The sequence below is a fragment of the Scyliorhinus torazame genome, unplaced genomic scaffold (assembly GCF_047496885.1).
Source record: "Scyliorhinus torazame isolate Kashiwa2021f unplaced genomic scaffold, sScyTor2.1 scaffold_715, whole genome shotgun sequence".
In the NCBI taxonomy this organism is placed as follows: Eukaryota; Metazoa; Chordata; class Chondrichthyes; order Carcharhiniformes; family Scyliorhinidae; genus Scyliorhinus; species Scyliorhinus torazame.
Genome location: NW_027308442.1, coordinates 50,800 through 72,973, shown reverse-complemented (window position 1 = coordinate 72,973; position 22,174 = coordinate 50,800). Strand labels below are relative to the sequence as shown.

Sequence of the window (22,174 nt, the reverse complement as noted above, 5' to 3'; positions counted from 1 at the left end):
CACGAGGGGACAAAGCTTTAAATTGAGGGGAGATAGATATAGGACAGATATCAGAGGTAGGTTCTTTACTGAGAGTAGTAAGGGCGTGGAATGCCCTGCCTGCAACAGTAGTGGACTCGCCAACATTAAGGGCATTTAAATGGTCATTGGATAAACATATGGATGATAAGGGAATAGTGTAGATGGGCTTTAGAGTGGTTTCACAGGTCAGCGCAACATCGAGGGCCGAAGGGCCTGTACTGCGCTGTTATGTTCTATGTCCCTTTAAGAAAGGCTTTTGTCTTATCACATGGCTTCAGTGATGTCATTTTGTGGGTGGAGTTGAGCTGTGGTTCGGAGGTTTGTTTCATTTTCACTTTTTGACTGCTGTGGATTACAGACAGAGAAAAAAAGTGTTTTGGCCTGTCTCACTCCATTTTCATTTCAAATATTTATTGCAGTAGAAATCACCTTGGTGGTGGCTTTGAATATATAATTGCTTTCCGGAAGGTGTTGAATCTGCTGGTTAAAAATTGGATCAGAATTTCAGTAACAAGACCAGTTTTCGTCAACTGAGAATAGTGTGCTGGGCCACACCCCTGAAAAGGGGTTCTTGGTTTATTGGATTTTGTTATTGAATTGGAACAGTTAAGTTCATTAAATTTTATGCATAGATTACTGTGGCTGTGTGGTGCCTTTGTTTGTAATTGATAAAAATTCTTGCTGTGTTTATATAAATGTTAACTAAGTTCTTAGAATAGAGCTTGTTTTGATTAAAGTGTCTACGAAGACTCTCTGAAGACACTAGCTCTTGTGCTCATCCTAGCCAAATTCAACATAAAGGTTGTCGGTCAAGTGGACCTACAAAGAGAGGTAATGATGGTATTAAGGACACAGCAATGACCATAATAGGTGTCTGTGCGGAGTCTGCAAGTTCTCCCTAGGTCTGTGTGGATTTCCTCCGGGTGCTCCGGTTTCTTCCCACAAGTCCCAAAAGACGTGCTTGTTGGGTGAATTGGACATTCGGAATTCTCCCTCTGGGTACCCAAACAGATGCCGGAATGTGGCGACTAGGGGATTTTCACAGTAACCTCATTGCAGTGTTAATGTAAGCCTACTTTTGACAATACAGATTATTATACTATTATGATCCAGATCTTCCTGTCGCTTATCATTTCAATTCACTATCTTCACAAGCTCATGTTTCTGCACTTGGCATGTTGCAATGTTCCAGTGAAGCCCAACGCAAGCTTAAAGAGCAGCACCTCATCCTCCAGTTAGGTACTTCAGTCTCCTGGACTCAACATTGAGTTCAATAACTTCAGAGCTCTCATGGTTTTGCTTTCTGGCAATGCTGCCCTTTATTCTGCTTCTAACACCTACTCTGGACTGATGCTTTGTGTCTTTATTGTTACCACTTCTTTGCCTTGTCGCCTTGACATCTTTGTCATTGTGGTGTTATGTATTAGGGGTAATACGGTACACCATGATGCCGAAGGGCTATTGGTGGACAGATACTGGGTCCTGATTGGATCTGCCGCCTACTGGGCTCCACCCAGAAAGGCAGGGTATAAGAACCCGGTTTCTCCCAGCAGCTGCATTCTGTAACTGAGCTGCTGTGGAACAAGTCTGCTCAATAAAGCCTCGATTGAGTTTCCCTACCTCTCGCCTCGTGTGTTATCGGTGGTGCCACAATTTATTGAGCAGACTTAAAAAAAGGAATATGGAGCTCCGGATCGCCCCGGAGTGCCTGCGAATTGGCCCCCAAGCAGCTAACTCAGCATCGGCGTTTAAGCACTGACTGGCGTGCTTTGAGGGATACCTCCGAACGGCTCCCGGCAGACCAACAGAAGACCAGAAGATGCAGGTCCTACACTCCAGGGTGAGTCCCGAAATCTACTCGCTCATCGAGGACGCGGAAGATTTCCCAGCGGCGATCACCTTGCTGAAAGAGACCTACATCCGGCCCGTTAACCATGTCTATGCACGCTATCAGCTCGCGACGAGACGACAAATCCCCGGGGAATCGCTAGACGAATTCTACAATGCCCTTAATGATCCAGGGAAGAAACTGCAATTGCCCAGCTGTAACGGCAAATGAACACACTGAGCTCCTGATCAGAGACGCGTATGTAGCAGGCTTGGCATCATCGCAAATTCGCCAGAGAATTTTAGAGAAAGACTCTCTTGGACTCACAGAGGCACAGGCCCTTGCGGCCTCCCTTGACGTGGCCTCCCAAAATGCCCGTGCCTATGCCCCCGACCATATCTCCGGGGAAGAAACGGGACCACGGACTCTCACCCCCCCCCCCCCCCCCCCCCCAGCGACCCATGTGCGGCCAACGGGCGCCGCCATTTTGGACCCCGGATGCCACGAGGGGGGGGATGGGCGCCGCCATCTTGTTACCCGTGGGCGATCCATGGGAGCGTCCATTTTGTCCACCCCGGCCGTGTGCGACCCATGGGAGCGGCCATTTTGTCCACCCCCCGACCACGTGCGGTCCATGGACGCCGCCATCTTGGCTGACAGGCAAGGACCCCAGCGTGGACGGCTCCACGCTGCCTGAAGACAATGACCAGATGCAGCAACCACGTTTGGCATCGGTTACCCTGGACCAGTCGCAGCCCCGGACGCTCCGGACAGCAACGACGAAGGTGCTGGTGAACGGGCACGAGACAGTGTTTGATCGACTCGGGGAGCACGGAGAGTTTTATTCATCCGGACACGGTAAGACGCTGTTCCCTTGTAATTCGTCCAAGCACCCAAAAATTTTTCCTGGCGGCGGGGTCCCACTCCGTTGAAATCAAAGGGTTCTGCATCGCAAACCTAACGGTGCAGGGGAGAGAGTTCAAAAATTACCGGCTGTATGTCCTCCCCCACCTCTGCGCTCCCACCCTCCTGGGGTTGGATTTCCAATGCAACCTCCAGAGCTTAACATTCAAATTTGGTGGCCCTGTACCCCCACTGACTATCTGCGGCCTCGCGACCCTCAAGGTTGAACCGCCTTCCTTGTTTGCGAACCTCACCCCGGATTGCAAGCCCGTCGCCACGAGGAGCAGACGATACAGCACCCAGGACCGGTCATTTATCAGGTCCGAAGTCCAGCGTCTGCTGAAGGAAGGCATAATCCAGGCCAGCAATAGTCCCTGGAGAGCCCAGGTGGTAGTTGTGAAGACCGGGGAGAAGCAGAGGATGGTCGTAGACTACAGTCAGACCATCAACAGGTACACGCAGCTAGATGCGTACCCTCGTCCCCGCATATCCGACATAGTCAATCGGATTGCACAGTACAAGGTCTTCTCCACCGTGGACCTAAGTCCGCCTACCACCAGCTCCCCATTCGCCCCGGTGACCGCAAGTACACTGCCTTCGAAGCAGACGGGCAGCTATACCACTTCTTAAGGGTTCCATTCGACGTCACGAACGGAGTCTCGGTCTTCCAATGGGAGATGGACCGAATGGTTGACCAGCACGGTTTATGGGCAACTTTCCCGTACCTCAACAACGTCATCATCTGCGGCCACGACCAGCAGGACCACGACGCCAACCTCCAAAAATGCCTCCAGACCGCTAACGCCCTCAACCTCACCTACAACGAGGAAAAATGCGTGTTTAGCACCGACCGTCTAGCCACCTTGGGCTACGTAGTGCGTAATGGAGTGATAGGCCCCGATCCTGAACGCATGCGCCCCCTCATGGAGTTCCCTCTCCCCCACTGTGCCAAAGCCCTGAAACACTGCCTGGGCTTTTTTTCTTATTACGCCCAATGAGTTCCCCAATATGCAGACAAGACCCGCCCACTAATCCAGTCCACCACTTTTCCCCTGTCGACAGAGGCCCGCCAGGCCTTCAGCCGGATCAAAGCGGATATCGCAAAGGCCACGATGCGCGCCATCGATGAGTCCCTCCCCTTCCAAGTCCAGAGCGACGCATCCGACGTAGCTCTGGCGGCCACTCTCAACCAAGCGGGCAGACCCGTGCCCTTTTTCTCCCGAACCCTCCACGCCTCAGAAATTCACCACTCCTCAGTAGAAAAGGAGGCCCAAGCCATAGTGGAAGCTGTGCGACATTGGAGGCATTACCTGGCCGGTAGGAGATTCACTCTCCTCACTGACCAACGGTCGGTAGCCTTCATGTTCGATAATGCACAGCGGGGCAAGATAAAAAAACGACAAGATCCTGTGGTGGAGGATCGAACTCTCCACCTACAATTATGAGATCTTATACCGTCCCGGAAAGCTGAACGAGCTGTCCGATGCCCTGTCTCGCGCGCGGCACGTGCCAACGCACAAGTGGACCGTCTCCAAGCCCTCCACGAGGACCTCTGCCACCTGGGGGTCACTCGTTTCTACCACTTCATAAAGGCCCGCAACCTCCCGTACTCCGTCAAGGAGGTCCGAACAGTCACCAGGAACTGCCAAATCTGCGCAGAATGCAAACCACATTTTTTCAGGCCAGATAGAGCGCAACTGATAAAGGCTTCCCGTCCCTTTGAACGCCTCAGTTTTGATTTCAAAGGCCCCCTTCCCTCCACCGATCGCAACACGTACTTTCTTAACGTCGTTGACGAATACTCCCGTTTCCCCTTCGCCATCCCCTGCCCCGACATGACCGTGGCCACGGTCATTAAAGCCCTCTGCACCATCTTTACCCTGATCGGTTTCCCCGCCTACATCCATAGCGATAGGGGGTCCTCCATGAGTGACGAACTGCGTCAATTCCTGCTCATAGCCTCAAGGGCATAGCCTCGAGCAGGATGACCAGCTACAACCCCCGGGGGAACGGGCAGGTTGAGAGGGAGAACTGAACGGTCTGGAAGACCGTCCTACTGGCCCTACGGTCTAGGAGTCTCCCAACTTCCCGCTGGCAGGAAGTCCTCCCGGATGCCCTTCACTCTATCCGGTCCCTGCTGTGCACCACCACTAACCAAACGCCTCACGGGTGCCTCCTTGTCTTCCCTAGGAAGCCTGCCTCTGGGACGTCACTTCCGACCTGGCTGGCAGCCCCGGGACCCATCCTGCTCCGGAAACATGTGCGGGCGCACAAATCAGACCCACTGGTGGAAAAGGTACATCTCCTCCACGCAAACCCCCAATACGCCTACGTAGCGTACCCAGACGGCCGGCAGGACATGGTCTCTCTGCAGGACCTGGCGCCCGCCGGAGCTCCCCACACACCCCCAACACCAATCACCACCCCCTCACTCCCGCCGGTGCACCCCACAGCCACCCCCTTCCTGGGGAGATTGGTTCTCCTCCCAGGCCCGCCCAGGAGTAACGAAACCGGGATTGACAGTGCGATGCTCTCAGAGTCGACCGAACCCGAGCCAGCACCACCACCACCACCCGGGCTGAGAATATCGGAAAGGGTGACCAGGGCACCATCTCGACTCATCGAATCGGTTTAAGATGTAAATAATTCAATGGCCCAGTAAAGCGGCATTGTTGTAGATAGTTAATGGTGCGAATCGGTTTAAGATGTAAATAATTCAGTGGCCCAGTAAAAGCGGCATGGTTGTATATAGTTAAATGGTTAAGGCACCATACCGACCCTGTAAACCCCTACCACCATACCATCCACCACCCCGCCGGGTTCTTTTTTAACAAGGGGTGAATGTGGTGGTATGGATTAGGGGTAATACGGTACACCATGATGCCGAGGAGCTATTGGTGGACAGATACCGGGTCCTGATTGGATCTGCCGCCTACTGGGCTCCACCCAGAAAGGCGGGGTATAAGAACCCTGTTTCGCCCAGCAGCTGCATTCTGTAACTGAGCTGCTGGGGAACAAGTCTGCTCAATAAAGTCTCGATTGATTTTCTCTACGTCTCGCCTCGTGTGTTATCGATGGTGTCCCAGTCATTTATTCTCTCCTGCCTGCTAAACTATCCCCCCCACCTTTTTTTGCTCCACTTGCCCAATCCCCTTGTTTCGGCAGCATAAAAACCCACCATGTTCCTACACCTCTCCAGTTCTGGTAAAGAGTCCTCCAGATTCATTGGTCACTGTTTCTCTCTCCACCGATGCTGCCAGACCTGCTGAGCATTTCAGTTCTTTCTGTTTTTATTTCCGGTCGCCAGCATTTTCAGTATTTTGCTTTTATTTGTTTGTCCAGTTTGATGTGGGTGAAGCTCTATGATTTCACCCATGTGTACTCTTGCACAAAATGTCAAATGTTTTAAGATTAGCGTATGGTTAGTTTTGTCTGTCCTAATTTTTTCCCCTTTCCATATTCTCTCTCTGCTGACTCTGTTGAAGTACAGTTCCATGTGTGCAGCATCACTTGCTCGAAAGATTGCTAGCTGTGTGGGCCTAGACTGTGAGCTGTGGTAACATTTTCCAAAAGAAGTTTTAATCTTGCTGAGACCCCTGCATAGTTTTCAACCATGTTTGTGCTTTGTTTGTATTCTCAGCATTCTTGGATACGGTAATGTAGTGGTAGTCTTCCTCGACTCGTGCTTGGACTAGATTCAGAGGACGCCTGCTCAAATCATACCATTCAGTTTGAATCTGGAGTAAAACCGGAGTCAGGTCAAAGTGACCATGAGGCCTTCAGCTTAGCACAAACCAGTTAGAGAAGGAAGTGTACTCTCTTTACCTGGTTTGAGTTGTGTGTAACTTCTGCGATAGCTTAGTGAACAGTCATCTGTCTCAAACTGGCCACTTACGAAGACACTTTACCAGCACATCGGCAGTGGAAATGGGGAATAAATCCCCGCTTGTTGCCCATAACTGATTAAGAGAGTAAAATCCCCATTGCCATTGGTGGAACAGCAGAGGGCGCTCGGAGACCAGATTCAGGAAAGCAATAATCAATCCCTTATTGCATTTGGTTTCTTCAAAAATAACCGTTGCACTGAAGGGTGTAAGTGAGTACAGCACTTCATGTGGGTGTGCTGATGCTGGCACTGACTGTGCTTTTTGGTATAGCATAGACAAACGTTTTCCTGCTTTGGTAGGGACTTGGCATGGCACAGGGACTCTAGGAGTCCTATATCTTCGGAATTTCTAATGATCACAAAGGCCAAGTTCATTGCCTCTTCTGTGCACGGATTGGTAATTGCAAATATTGTGCCCGTTTGCCCGAAGTTTAAACCTATACATTACCGAGCTTGACAACGGGAAAGGTAGAAACCGGAGGTTACAACGTCAGGCCTGCCAAGAGTGGCGAACGCGGTGGTTCTGTCCATACTCAGGTGTGTGCAAGTTTCTTCGTAATCCACACAGGAAAATAACCTCCAAATTCAGCAGAGCTGGGATAACACCACTTCTCCTATTTTCTGAAAAGTTTGCTGTTGGGTAAACTGGAGTTGTGTTTTGTGATTCCGTAGTTTTAATTTGTCGCCAGGTTAAAACTGAATTGAGGGTGGAGAGCCATTTTAGGAGAAGCCGTTTGGAGCAAGGAATGCTTTCCTGAAGGGACGGGTTGTGACAATTGCTGCTCTTTGGCGAATAATGAATTAATATTCAAAGGGAATCATGAGGTGCTGCATAAAAAGGCCATCAAATAACATATGACGCTGAGCCACACGGTAACCGAAAACGTAACCAAAGATGTTTAAAGGTGCATCCTGAAAGCAGTTCGGGAATTCCAGAGCTTCGGGGCTAGGCAGCTGAAGGCATGGTTACCACTGATAATGCAGTGAAAAGCATGAGTGCACCAAAGACCAGAATTAGTTGAGTTTGGGAGAGTGGGCAGGCCAGAGCAGGTCAGAGATTAAAGCAGGCGCAGCCACGGGGAAATTTGAAGTGAAGAATGGGAATTCTAAAATTGATGCATTGCCAGTCCAGGAGCCAGTGTAGGTTAGTGAACCCCGCAGGATTGGGGGAGGGGTGTGTGTGGCTGAACAGGAATTGGTATGAGCCAGGGTACGACCCAGCAGAGCTTCAGATAAGTTTGAATTGGTTGCTGGTGAGCATCTTTGATCTTTTATTTATTCTTTTGTGGGTCGTGGGCGTCACTGTCAAGGTCAACACTTGTTGCCCATCCCTAGCAGCCCTGAAACTGAGTATCTTGCACGGCTATTTCAGAGGGCCGGTACAGTGGTTAGCACAGTTGCTTCACAGCTCCAGGGTCCCAGGTTCGATTCCCAGCTTGGGTCACTGTCTGTGCGGACTCTGCACGTTCTCCCTGTGTCTGCGTAGGTTTCCTCCCACAAGTCCCGAAAGACGTGCTTGTTAGGTGAATTGGCCATGGTAACTTGTCCTTGGTGTCCAAAAAGGTTAGGTGGGGTGGGTTATGGGGGATGGGGTGGGCTTAAGTGGGGTGCTCTTTCCAAGGGCTGGTGCAGACTCGATGGGCCAAATGGCCTCCTTCTGCACTGTGGATTCTATGATTCTGTGATTTGGGGGGGGGGGGGGAATTGGAGTCACATGTGGATCAGACCAGGTAAGGATGACATTAGTAAACCAGATGGGTTTTTATGACAATTGATAGTTTCACAATCACCATAACAGACTACCTTCAATTCCAAGTTTTATATTAATTGAATTTCAATTCCACCTGCTGTCATGGAGGGATTAGAACCCCAGAGCATTAGCCAGTGACATTACCCATCAGTCTCCACTTTAATCTGGTTAATCTGTTTGTGTTGACAGACAATGGTTTTCATTTGCCTTCCTATGTGAGAGAGAGAAGCAAGCGGGGCACCCAGATTTCCATCAGACTCTTCGACTCCACGAGGGTGAAGAAGAAAATGAAACGTAAAGACCCTGTTCTTCTGCTGGAATGGTGGAGGGAAATTGTTGGCACTATCCTCTTCTGCATCTTTGCAACTACGTACGTTGTTCGTAAGCTCGTCCGACAACCAGTTGCAGACATGGTATGTGCTGCAAATCAATGTCAATATAACTTGCAGAAAGGCTTTTAATTCCGGTGTTAGTCTACTCTGGATAAATGTGCTCGTCTGGAATGCCATTGCATCCACCCTTATTGAGTCCACTGTCACTAAAAAGTAGTCTTGTTCTGAATATAATTATTAAATAATTTCTAGGTTCTGTCTATGTTCAGCCCTTGCTTCTGTAATGTTTTTAAAATGATTTTCTCAATTAAGCTATTCTGCTGGTTGGTGAAAAGTTCAAGAGATTTTATTCTTGCAGAGACATCTTTGCAAATTCAGGTTTAAAATTATTTTGATGAGTTGGCAGGAGTCCCATGAGCTTGAATGGATGCTTTTTATTGTTGTGCATGCGGTGCAACTTATGTTCTGGTTTAGCCCTCTCCTTTCCTCTGCAATATTTCCCCCTTTGAACTGTCATGGTGACCATGTCCGTGTTCTCTCCCCCCCCCTCCCCCTTTGGTGGACCTTCCACCAGCCTCCCAACTTTGAGATTTCTGCATTGGTGGATTCTTGAGGTCCCCCGCCCCATACCTCCATTATTAGCAGTCATGCCTTCAGCTGTTGTGGGGCTAGACTGTGGGATTACCTCCCGAAGATCACAACAAATAGGAGTGATCCACTCAACCCAGTGAGCCTGTTCCGCCATTTGCTAAGATCAGGCTGATCTGAATGTGGCCTTGACTCCACATTCCTGCCCCCTCCATAGTGCTGGATTCTCTTGTAGATCAAAATTCTGTCTAACTCTGCCTTGAATCTATTTGATGAACCAGCCTCCACTGCTTGCTGGGGAAGAGAATTCCAAAGACCATCGACCCTCAGGAAATCCCTCTCATTCATCTTAAATGGGTGACTCCTTATTTTCCAACTCTAGGTCTAGATTCCCTCAAAAGGGGAAACATTCTCTCTGTTTCTACCCTATCAAACCCCCTCAAACTGATGTTTCAATAAGATCACCTCTGATTCTTAACACCACTATTGAGTATAAACCCAATCTTTCCTCAAAAGACAACACATTCATTCCTGAACATTCTCTGAACTGTTTCCAGTGCAAGTATGTTCCTCCTTCAGTGAGAAGACCAAAACTATATAAACGCTCCAGATGTGGTCTCACCAATGCCCTGTACAATGGTAGAAAGCTTTCCCTGCTCCATATTCCTTGCAATAAAGGCCAACATTCCATTTGCCGTACTGATTACTCACTGTGCCTGCATCCCAACGTTTTGTGATTCATGGGCAAGGACACCCAGATCCCTCTACACAGCTTTCGGCATCTGAAGTTTTAAAACAATGACTCATTGTGAAGTGCGTTGGGACATTTTTACCACTGTAAAGGTGCTATATAGATGCAGGTTGTTAAATGTGCGAACTATCACAACATCCATGCCTCGCATTAGGGGCTCCTTCAGGACAGGACCTGAAATGAACCCCGGTTCATGACCATGTCGGCTCCGAGTAGCGACACAGGAGAGAATTTAAGAATCTTGTCCTTTTTGGGTTTTTTTTTCCCTTCAAAAGTCTGAGAGGCTACATTATGGCTTGCTCCCTGGCCTTATTAACTGTGGCTGGAGGTGGTTGTGGGGGCACTCTGTTTCCTAGTGAATCCTGTTGTCAGGAAGCTAACAGCAGTGAGTACAGGGGAAGCAGTTGACTGACCCGCTGTTTGTGAAATAGTGTTGATATTGTTGGCACAATGCCTTCTGCCAGTGTATAAGAAAATAGGAGCAGGTGCTAACCATTCGATCTGTCGCGCCTGCTTCACCATTCAGCACAAGCATGGCTGATGATCTGCATCACCTCCTTTCCTATCCACTCCCCATATTTCCTGACAGACCAAAAATATGTCCGTCTCAATCTCTAATGTCTTCAACGGTGGAGCAGGCTCAATGGGTTCACAACCCTTTAAGTAAAGGTCCCTCCTAATCTCGATCTTAATCCAACCTTTATGTTGAGTCAATGTTTGAGATTCCCTAGCCAGGGTAACAGCCTCCACACACTTGAGCCCCTTCAGAATCTTGCATGCCTCAGTAAGATCACCTTTCATTTTTCTAAGCTCCAGGGAGTGGAGACCCAAGTTACTGGCCTTGCTATTGCTATCCAGTCAGTCCTCCTCCTCCAATTTAATTTACTGTAAACTATCCCATTGACACAAGGTGGCTTTACACTTGCAGGCAATGGAGGTAAATGATTTGGGGTGCAGAGCTCTAGCCCTGGCTTCTATGAGGTAGTCAAATGTGCCGTTCTCCCAAGAGCACCATGGGATAATGCAGCCCTGCAGAAGGCTATTCGGCCCATCGTTTTTATGTCGGCACTTTGAAAGAGTTGTCCAAGATTTTCGGTTTTCGTCCCGTTTCCAGTCAGATTACTTCTTTAGCCTTTCAATCTAATCTACCCTCTATCTCTGTTTCAAGGAGAACAATCCCAGTCTATTCAATTTTTCCTCATTTGTAATTTTCCTGTCCTGGCAACATCCTCCTGAATCTCTAATGTAAGGACACCTTTTCTGTAATGAAGTGACCAGAACGGCACACTGTCCTCAAGTTCTGGCCTAATTAATGATTTGTACAGTATCAACATACTCTCCCTGCTGTTATGCGCTATGCCTCGGCTAATAAAAGAAAGGATTGTATATGCCTTAACCACCAAATCCTGCTATCTTCATGTATCACTGCACAGCTAATTTTTTGTATTGCCTGCAGACTTGATCATTCCGTTTACAATTACGTGCAAATTGTTAACCTATACCACAAAAAGCAGTGGACCTGTCACTGACCTTCCCTGAGGAAGCCCACTGGAAATAGCGCCCCAGTAACAAAAGCACTCATCAACAATTTCACTTTGTTTCTTGCGTCAATTTTATGTCCAGCTTGCTACAATCCCCTGGATCCCATAGGCTTTTATATTTTTTAACCAGTCTGTTAAGTGGCACCTTGTCAAAGGCCCTGTGTTGACTTAACACACTGACCCGTGTTTATTGTCTGTACGGTGCAGCAAAGGAAGGAGTCAGAGTCACCATGCCAGACTGATTGCACAAGTGAGTCATCGATGGGAGAGGTCAAAGTTGAGGTGGGAAATTCCTCTGGGACAGCTGACTACGTGTCCAGGTAAAAGCAAACAAAATTAAACTTTGTTGTACTTTAGTGTTGTTTATGACTGAAGGTATATGTATTGTATTGAATCCTTCCCACAGCGAGAATCAGTTGAGATGTCTTGTCAAAATGTTGCAGCCAGATTGCCGTCCTCTTGATAATGTCATCCTAATTTAGATCTGCTTCTGGCTGCTGCCTTTTCCCACTCTGAATTGAAACATCAGTGTTTCCAACCCCACTCCCAAGACTTCAGCACACATAATAAGGCTGACACATCAGTGCAGCACGAGAGGGCCCTACAGAGTTTCCCTCTTTTGAATCCAACATTAAGCTATGTCAGCCGTCTGCTTGTCCTTAAAATTCAAATGGCCATTCCTCCCGTCTGCACTATCTGGAAAACAGCAAGAAGTTCCTCGCCTGTGTCAAAGGTTTTTCTTCAACTGGTATCACTGAAATAACGACTTTTTGGTCTTCATTTTGGAGTTGTGTGAGAAATATGGCCCAATAACCGCCTGCTCCTGTTTCTTACGATCTTTTTGGACTAGAGAGGCTGAAGGCCTGTGACTGTTTCTGCTTAATTTACAGTATTTAGAGTTTGGATCCTCCCTTAAGTTGTTTGGTCTTTCACATATGTACATATAAAGGATCCATGTAAGTGGTGTCAATAATGCTGATTGAACCTCTTTCAGATGCCTTACTGACTTTGAGTTGGTACAGTGTCTTGGGCGTGGAGGTTTCGGTGTCGTATTTGAGGCAAAAAACAAAGTCGATGATTGTAATTATGCCATCAAGAGGATTCGACTCCCCAATCGGTGAGAAAATGTTTCCAATTCCGCCGTTGTTAAAGGTTGCCTGGTCGGCGAGTCCCTCCAGTTTTCACAGTTAAATTGGATGCATGGCTGCACGTGTCCGTGCTTTAAAAAGTATTGGTCTTGAAGGGTACTTCCATTGCAGGTTCCCATCTCGTCCATCTCGCACTCAATAGCAATCCCAACATAAGATAATCTTTATTGTCACAAGTCAGCTTACATTAACACTGCAATGAAGTTACTGTGAAAAGCCCCTAGTCGTCACATTCCAGCGTCTGTTCGGGTATACTGAGGGAGAATTCAGAATGGCCAAATTACCTACCAAGCACGTCTTTCGGGACTTGTGGGAGGAAACCGGAGCACCTGGAGGGAACCCACGCAGACACGGGCAGAACGTGCAGACTCCGCACAGTGACCCAAGCTGGAAATCGAACCTGGGACCCTGGAGCTGTGAAGCAATAGTGCTACCTACTGTGCCACCGTGCTGCCTACTCACTGAAGATTCGTCTTCAATAATGTAAGAGTCATTTAGTGAGGATGGCTCTCTATGTTCTGTCAGGTCTGAGACAATTGACTTCAGAAGTGTCTTTTTATTTGCTGACCTGAGATTGTTGCCAGGTATGAAAAACCAACAGCAGGAGTAACCAAGCAAGCCAATGTCAGACTGCACCGAGGACTGTTTCTGCATTTGTGGCATTACCATAGCTGATTTTCCCACTGTCAACATCCTGGGAGTTACCATTGACCAGAAACTGAACTGACCCAGCCACATAAATACTGTGGCTACAAGAGCAGTCAGAGGCTGTGAATTCTGCAGTGTGTATCTCACCTACTGACTCCCCCAAAGCCTGCCCACCATCTACAAGGCACAAGTCAGGAGTGTGATGGAATGCTGTCCACTTGCCTGGATTAATGCAGCTCCAACACTCGAAGCTCAAAAACATCCAGGACAAAGCAACCTGCTTCTTTAACATCCCATCCACAAACATTTACTCCCTCCAGCAACGTCACTCAGTGGCAGGCGTGTGTACCATCTACAAACGACACTGTAGAAAGGCGTCTTCAACAGCCCCTCCCAAACTTGCGATCCGTACCATCTAGAAGGGCAAGGGCTGTAGATACTTCGGAACCCCACCACCTGCAAGTTCCCCTCCAAGTCATTCACCATCCTGTCTTGGAAATATATTGCTGTTCCTTCACTGACGATGGGTCAAGATCCTGGAACTCCCTCCCTAACAGCACTGTGGGTGTACATACACCATGTGGACTGCAGGGGTTCACAAATGCTGCTCCTCACCACCATCACCTCGAAGGAGATTGGGGGTGGGCAATAAATGCTGGCCGAGCCAGTGATGTCAAGATCCTGCAAATGAAAAAAAAAATCAGTCCTGCTCTTTTAACACTTGCCTGGGTTGGGTCGGCTTGCCTCCATCACATCCAGATGCTGTTTAAGCTGCTGAGCTTTCATTACATGCTGAGCAGGCTGATCGTGAGTCCTATTCAAACTAATGTTTGAGTTGCGCTGTCTTTTGAGTAGTCGCATGTCTGTATGTGTGTGTGCATTGTGCCACTAAACATAAATGCGGTTTTGTTGTAGTTGTTAAATGTCCTTTCAGGGCTAAATTGAGTTTAAAAATAATGTAAATCTTTAAAGAACCAGTGTTACTAAAAGTGACCATGGAGCTGTTGGATCGTCATTCCTTTACAAAAAAAATCCCTGGCTCACATGACTTTTTGGGAAGAAATCCTGCTGGCCTTAACTGGTCTGGTCTGCACATGGTCCCAACTCTCCACTGACTCTTAACTACAAGCTGCTGTACAACTGTGATACTATGGATGGGCGATTGAGTGCCAACCTTGCCAGTAATACTCATGTCCTGTGAATGAAATTTTTAAAAACCCACATATTTCTTAAATTGCATTAAAAAAAATATATATATACGAATCGTGATATCATAAATTAAGTCTGAAGCTTTCACAGTCCTGCAACTTCAAACCAAATGATGAAACCATTCTCACTTTTTGTAGTAAGGAGTATGGTGTTGGCTTGGGGAATTTTCTTCAGTCTTCTAACTGTTCATAATTCCACAGTGATCAAGCAAGAGAGAAGGTGATGCGAGAGGTAAAGGCACTGGCTAAACTGGAGCATCCGGGGATCGTCCGCTATTTTAATGCCTGGCTGGAGACACCACCCGAAGGCTGGCAGGATGAGATGGACAAGCAGATGCTGAAAGATGAAGGGTAATAGCTCCAATGCTACTGGGGTCAGTAAGCACACATGAACGCTCTTGTTAAATGACTTGGAAACAGGATGATCGATTGGCATAATCTTATCCACACACCGTAAAAACCGGGGTGGGGGAGCGCATTTCCTATGCTCTTTTGTTTAAGTCCCAATTTCCTGTTTCTCTATACTCCTTTTTCAGAACCCAACTTCTCAAATAAACACTGGTAGAGCAAAGGAGCGGGAGTAGGCCATTCTGTCCTCCGAGCCTGCTCTGCCATTCAATAAGCTCGTGGTTGGTCTGGTTATGGTGTCAACTTTACTTTGACACCTGTCCCCATTACCCTTGACTTCCTTGTCTATCAAAAATCTATATAACTCGGCCTTGGAAGAAATTCAATGACCCAGCCTACAATGTTTTCTTGTGGAAGAGAATTCCACAGACTAAGGACCCTCGGAGAGACTTCCTCCTTAATATCTGTCTTAAATGGCAGAGCTCTTATTCTTAAACTGTATCCCCGAATAATAGTTTCTCCCACAAGGTGAACCATTCCCCTGGTATCTACCCTATTGAGCCCTCCCCAGGGTTTTATGTGTTTCAATAAGACCTCTTTAGCACCTTCATTTTGTGTCTGACGCCTTTTGGGACAATGTTTCACGCCGCCTCACTCTCATTGTATAAAGAACATTTTCTTTAATTTGCTTTTAATTGTCTTATCTTAAATTCTAAGGCTGTCCAGGCCTGGATCTTCCGTGAAATGGCAATCATTATTGGATTGCCGCTCCACTCGGAACTTTTCCACACCTTAATGCTGCTCTATATTTCTTGCTGTTTTTTTGAGCCTGGCTTCTCCAGAAATATGGAGCACATCAAAGAACTCCATCCAGTGCTGTGGTATCAGGGGAAGACAGGACAAGCCCACATTTTACAGCATGAACTGCTGTATGCTCGGGTTATAGATCCAGTTTGAATGACAGTGAATGGGTAGGGTGGATGAGGTAAGTAGTCGGGTGAGTCGGTGGGTGAGAGGCAAGTGGGGTATATAGTGTAGGGGGGTGTGCGGGCAAGTTCAGTAGTTACCCAAGAGTTCCTCTTCCTCCTTCAGGTACCATGCTTGAAGAAAGCATTGGCGGTTCTGGATTTCCATTTGATCGGCCCGTGATTATGCTTGCTATTGCCTTCTGCAGAATGACCAGGAAACACTCCCGCCGCCTGCCCATCAGGTTTGATGGAAGGATTTACAGGCTGATAATCAACCTGTTTGGCCAAGTTATGAATGCACCTTCCATGACCTTCAAGTTCTGAAGTAGTAGTTCAGAGCTTCTAGCCCAGAGCTAGGGATGCTACCACTCGCCAGAATACCTATTACCCAGGAGTTAGGCTCAGTTTAATCTGTTTTAACATTTCCTGGGTTAGTACCATGGAACTGTCTGAAAGTCTCTGACTCTAACTGGAGAGTCGGAGACCTTTACAGAGGGTCCTGGAGAGCAGAGGAATTGCCCGTCAGTAGTTCAAACTTCCTGGGCAAGTCCCACAGATCAGCATGTCAGGAGTTCCGCAGGGTCCTGACGTGCATATTGGTCCTATGTCTGACCTCTGACAATCTGGACTCTAAAAGATCTGGGCAAGAATATACCTCGAAGATCCGTTCTTTATCTGATGTGACAGTTTTTTTCATTTTTAAAACACTTTGGCCATGTCTCTCCTTTGTCAAGCTCATGTCCAAAGAACTCTATCCATAATTATCTAGTGTCTTTTCACAGTCCAATCTCTTCATCACAGGATCGTCACTGACTTATTATTGAACTCTCTCCAAGGCCAATTTCTCCTCAAGTAGAGATATCCAGAATTAAGTCTAATGTGCCAAATGCTGTCTTAATGCTTTTTTTGTCTTTGCAGTAGCAGTTCTTCGCTTCTGTACTTCATTTTGCCATCTACCATCCCATTGGCCTTTTTCGCATCTACAAGCAGCTGTTTAAATAGTTTGTTTGCCTGGACCACTAAGTATCTTTGTACCGAGTATTTGGCTCACTAGACAATAAATCCATTTACCTTGCAGTTCTGGTCGCCACATTATCAGAAAGGCATGGAAGCTTTGGAGAGAGTGCGAAGAAGGTTCACCAGGATGTCGCCTGGTCTCGAGGGTGTTGGTTATGAGGAGAGGTTGAATCAACTAGAATTGTTTTCACTGAAAAGACTGAGGGGAGACCTGATAGTGGTCTACAAAATTGAGTGGCAAAGACAGGGTGGATAGTCAGAGGCTTTTTCCAAGGGTGGAAGTGTCAATTACAAGGGGGCACAGGTTCAAGGTGAGAGAGGGAAAGTTTAAGGGAGATGTGTGGGGTAAACTTTTCACTCAGAGTGGTGGGTGCTTGGACTGTGCTGCCAGAGGATGTGGTGGAAGCAGGCACATTAGCAACATTTAAGAGGCATCTGGATGGATACATGAATAGGGAGGAAATAGAGGAATACGGACAGAGTAAGGTCAGACGGTTTTGTTTTTAGTTAGGGCATCATGGTCGGCACATGCTTGGAGGGCTGAAGGGCCTGTTCCTATGCTGTACTTTTCTTTGTTCTTTGTTCTGTCCATTCATCAATTTCTGCTATCCATTAGAATTCATTGTCTTTGCTTAGTGCAAATTTTGTTTACAAATACAGGCTATATATAACTATGTAACTGCATTTGGGTGCACACTTTCTTCCTCCTGTCATGTTTTTTGTCTCACTTTTTAATGGCATTATGCTCCTGTGTGTTCATGTTTGCAATGGCAAGTGTCATTTTTGTTTAATGTTGTGGTATGATTTAATTACCAGGCAGAGTGATCTTGCGTTTCATTCTATATTTTCTTTGACTTTCCCAGTACCGAATGGCCTGCGAGTTCTCCAGATATTCCCTCTATCAACCGACCAAAGCTTCCAGTTGCGGGAAACTGTTCAGGGAGCTCTGTGCCTTTGGTGAATTTCCGTTCCTGCTCTGTGACTGCTGCCGATCAGCCTTCTTCTTCGGAGCCCTGTGTATGTTTAGACCTCGCCACAGACTTCAGCCAGCCTCTGGGAGAGCACCCCCACTGTGGCCAAGATAGTCTTCTGTCAGAAGCTGAAAGCGAGGGCAATTCTGACCTGGCCCATTCCTTCGAAGTATTCCCTTCAGCTGCCGGAAGTCTTGTGAACGAGGACAGGACCACGTCTTTTGATGTGATATTTGAAGATTCTGGCTGTGACCGAGCATCCGAGCACGATCTAGACTTGGAACCATCATGCCACAGTATGAGCTGTGGTGAGAAACATACCACTGCCTCCCGGTTAGACACGGAGGGCAGAACTGAGAGTCTGGTTTCCAGCAATATTTTATCAAGTTCCCCGCCAAGACCCACCTCGTTAAATCTGGGCCCGTGCAAAAACCCAGAGGAGAAAGCAAAACCAAACTCGCCTAAAGTTTACTTGTACATTCAGATGCAGCTCTGCAGGAAAGAGACTGTGAAAGACTGGATGAGCGTCCGATGCCAAATGGAGGACCGGGATCGGACTGAATGTCTACAGATATTTTTACAAATGGCTGATGCTGTCTGCTTCTTGCACATCAAAGGACTAATGCACCGGGATCTTAAGGTATTGTAAACTTAAGCACAGGCCGCAATGTTGCCACTAAATCCTTAAAGGGGTGGGGTGGGCATGTGAACTTCTCATGCTTTGTCTGCCTTACCTGTGAAAAGGGTATGATTTGAAACTCTCGAAATTCTGTAAGCACTTAATTATGAAACTGGAGAATACCGGTTAATATTTTTGGGTGTCGGTCAAAAAGGTAAGTTTTAAGGAGTGCCTGAAAGGAGAAATGGGCAGGTATTCCAGAGCTTGGGGCCCAGGTAGCTGAAGGCGGAACCACCAGTGGTGGAGCAGTTAGAATGAGCAGGGTCTGTTTCGCACAGGGCTAAATCGCTGGCTTTGAAAGCAGACCAAGGCAGGCCAGCAGCACGGTTCAATTCCCGTAACAGCCTCCCCGAACAGGCGCCGGAATGTGGCGACTAGGGGCTTTTCACAGTAACTTCATTTGAAGCCTACTTGTGACAATAAGCGATTTTCATTTCATTTCATTTCAGAATGTTCAAAAGTCCACAATTCGAGAAGCACAGATGTAAAAAAAAAAAATACTTTAATTGAAAATTTTCATTCATGACAGACAAACATATCAAACGCACAACCCAAGTACGCAATTGTATCTACCAAAATAGATACAAATAAAATGCATCCTTGAACCGAATGTGATTAGAAAGTACATTTGCGATCAGTTTTCACAGTTGTGACAGATGCGATAAAAACTAGCTTAAAAATGCCCTGTGTTAACCTGAGGTTGGGGGGCGCGGATGGTCCCAGCATCCAGCCCCCCAGGACGAGGCAAACCAATGGTGGTAAAGCCTGGCCTGGAGGCGAGAAGCACAGATATGGGGCTTGTGGGACGGGAGGGGGAGGGGGGCTAGGACATGGGAGGATTTGAAAATAGGAATGGAAATTTTCAATTCGAAGTGTTGTTTAACTGGGAGCTGGTGTAGATCATAAGCACAGGGGTGATGGGTGAATGGTATTTGGCCCATTTTAGTTGACGTATCCAGACGAATCCTGTAATCTGTCTCTTTTCTCTCTCTCTCTCCCCGCCCCCTACCTACCTGGCTGTCAGTTCTCATTGTGTGTGAAGTAGAACTGCTTAGCTGCAGTCCTGAGTACCCCTTTTACCAGCTTGACTAACTGTCACTTGGCTTAAACTCACCATTTGCTTTGAAGATGCCCTTCTGCTATGGAAGCATTCATCTCTGGTGGTTTTTGTCTGTGTTTTTGGAACTAAACCGTATTAACTACTTGCATAATGAACTGTGCTGCCCCCTCTCAGCACATGTGTCTGTTGACTCCCTCTCTTCAGTCTCAATCTTGTTTGCACCTCTTCCTGTCCATAATAAAAACAGAAATTGCTGGAAAATCTCAGCAAATCTGTTGGGAGAGAAAGAGTTGATGTTTTGCGTCTGTATGACTCCTCTTCCTGTCCGTGTTTCGCTCTTGCCTGGTGTTGAAAAATGCTCTGATGTTTCTGTGCAAGAGCAGTGTGGAATTATATTTTCGATTGACATTCGAGTGTCCTATTTTGTGTTGGAATTACAGTACAAGTAACTTTAATGCAATATGCCTTTGAGGAGTTATGCAGTGGTGCTTTATGTGCTGAATTGATATTATAGAGTAGAGAGAGGAGTGTGGGCTTATTTTATGCTATATTCCAGTGGATCCTAACAAAACAAGTCGAGTTTGTGTTGAATGTGTATTTTTGAAATGCGTGCTCCCTACCCCCCTCCCAAATTCCATTTAAACTGTCTAAACTTGGGGCAAAACTCTTTCTTCCCATTTTTGTTTCCTTTGGCAAATACTTTAGATCCTTTCAAATCTCTTGGCTGCCAACATGGATAATTCTCGTTTTTAAGTCCAAACATGGGAGCAAGCATGTGTCCCTCGTGACAGAGCTGGTAACTTGAACAGAAATGAGAAAGTTCCTGTCTGTTCTCAGTCGAGAATCTGCCATTTTTTAAGCACTGAAGCAGCTGATTGGCACCGTAGTTTCAGCACATTAATTTAATGGACATGAGCAGTAGGGCAACATCAAGGACCTAAAGTTGACAAAATGTATTATTAGAAGGATATCATTGTTGAAGCGACTGACGTCATCTACCACCTATCTGTAAACACTACCAATTTGTCTGTTCTTGGAAGCTCTACACTGTCGTCTTCACAGTATCACCCGCAAACTTTGAAATTGTCTCATACATACCAAGATCTAGATCATTAATATATATCCGGAAAACCAACAGTCCCAATACCGACCTTCCCCACACACCCCACTGTTGCTCTATTAATAATGGTGAGCCACAAGTCTTCCCGTATATCGATCAAATGACCACACAACCAGTTAGTTAGTTCAAAAGATGGTTCATTTACATACACAAGAGTTATCTCGACATGCAAACACAATATCTACTACGAGTTAAACTACACCTATCAGCTACAATAACCTATATTTAACTTCAGGGCAACCGGCACTGAGCAAATGGATAAGGCCTTTATCTGGATTTCACTTGGCTGGTTCGAAGAAAGTGGCTCTGTCTCTGCTGGGCTCATCCGTCAGGTAGTGATCGTTGGTCTTGAACTTGGTTGGCTGTTCCTGCTGCAATTGGGTTGGCACAGGCCGGATCCAAAAGAGACAGAACACATGGCTGTGCTCTCTTTTATCCCTCTGGGATTTTGCACTCTTTGGGGCGGTCCTTAATCTTGGACCCAATAGTTTGACAGGGCTCTGATCACTGTCTTCGATTTTGACCAATAAAGGGGTGGGTGCCTTGGTGGCTGGGCGGGACCTTAGCGGTCATTGACCTTGGCAGTTGGGCTTTCTGAGGTAAGGAGAGTGGCGCCGATCAGTCTGTGGCTGTACCGGTTTCTTGATTGGAGTTCTATTGTCCTGGGAAAATGGGCCATTAAATTGCCAACGAGCGGGGGTTTCGATCAGGTCTGGTTACCTGTGTTTCAGATACACATAGGCTCTGTATCTGTCTGAGTCCTGGGTTGGCCATAATTCCCATGGTCCTTTGCAGGTGGCCATCTTAATGGCTACACCACCCAAAAATAGCCATTGACCATTACTCTCTGCCTCCTATTATTTAGCCAATTTTGTATCCATGTTGCTCGCCGGAGTTTAGAAGGATGATAGGGGATCTGAGGTATCTAAAATACTAAAAGGGATTGATAAAGTAAACATAGATCCAATGTTCCTCCTTGTGGGGCAATCTAGAACAAGAGGTCATAGATATAGGTTGAGAGGCGGTAGTTTTAAAACTGAAATGAGGAGGAACTACTTCTTGCAGAGGGTGAATTTATGAAACTCGTTGCCCATAGTGCAGTGGAGGCCGAATAATTAAATGGTTTCAAGAGGGACATAGATACATTTCTGATTGAAATGAAAAACGGGTTAAAGGAACATGGGGAACAGATAGGGAGGTGCCTTTAAGACCAGCAACAAATCAGCTATTATCTGATTGAATGGCGGAGCAGGCTCAAGGGGCTGAATTGCTTACTTCTCCTAATGACTAAGTTCCTCCTGTCCCTTTTATTCCATAACTTTTCTCAAAAGTCTGTTGTGTGGCACTATGTCAAAGTTCTTGTACAACATTTCCTCCTCTCCACCTGTCCTGCCACTTTCAATGACC

At 46.9% G+C, this 22,174-nt stretch overlaps 1 protein-coding gene across 5 annotated transcripts in view; it reads left to right on the top strand.

Annotated features, from left to right (window-relative positions):
* LOC140406617 (eukaryotic translation initiation factor 2-alpha kinase 3-like) overlaps window positions 1–22,174 on the top strand; it is a 77,099-nt gene that overhangs the window by 10,739 nt on the left and 44,186 nt on the right. For all 5 annotated transcript variants that reach the window (XM_072494618.1, XM_072494619.1, XM_072494617.1 and 2 more), the window contains exons 7-11: window positions 8,578–8,801; window positions 11,808–11,920; window positions 12,595–12,717; window positions 14,806–14,955; window positions 17,801–18,548. In XM_072494618.1, the coding sequence (XP_072350719.1) occupies window positions 8,578–8,801; window positions 11,808–11,920; window positions 12,595–12,717; window positions 14,806–14,955; window positions 17,801–18,548 (1,358 nt within the window). The remainder of the gene's footprint in view (window positions 1–8,577; window positions 8,802–11,807; window positions 11,921–12,594; window positions 12,718–14,805; window positions 14,956–17,800; window positions 18,549–22,174) is intronic.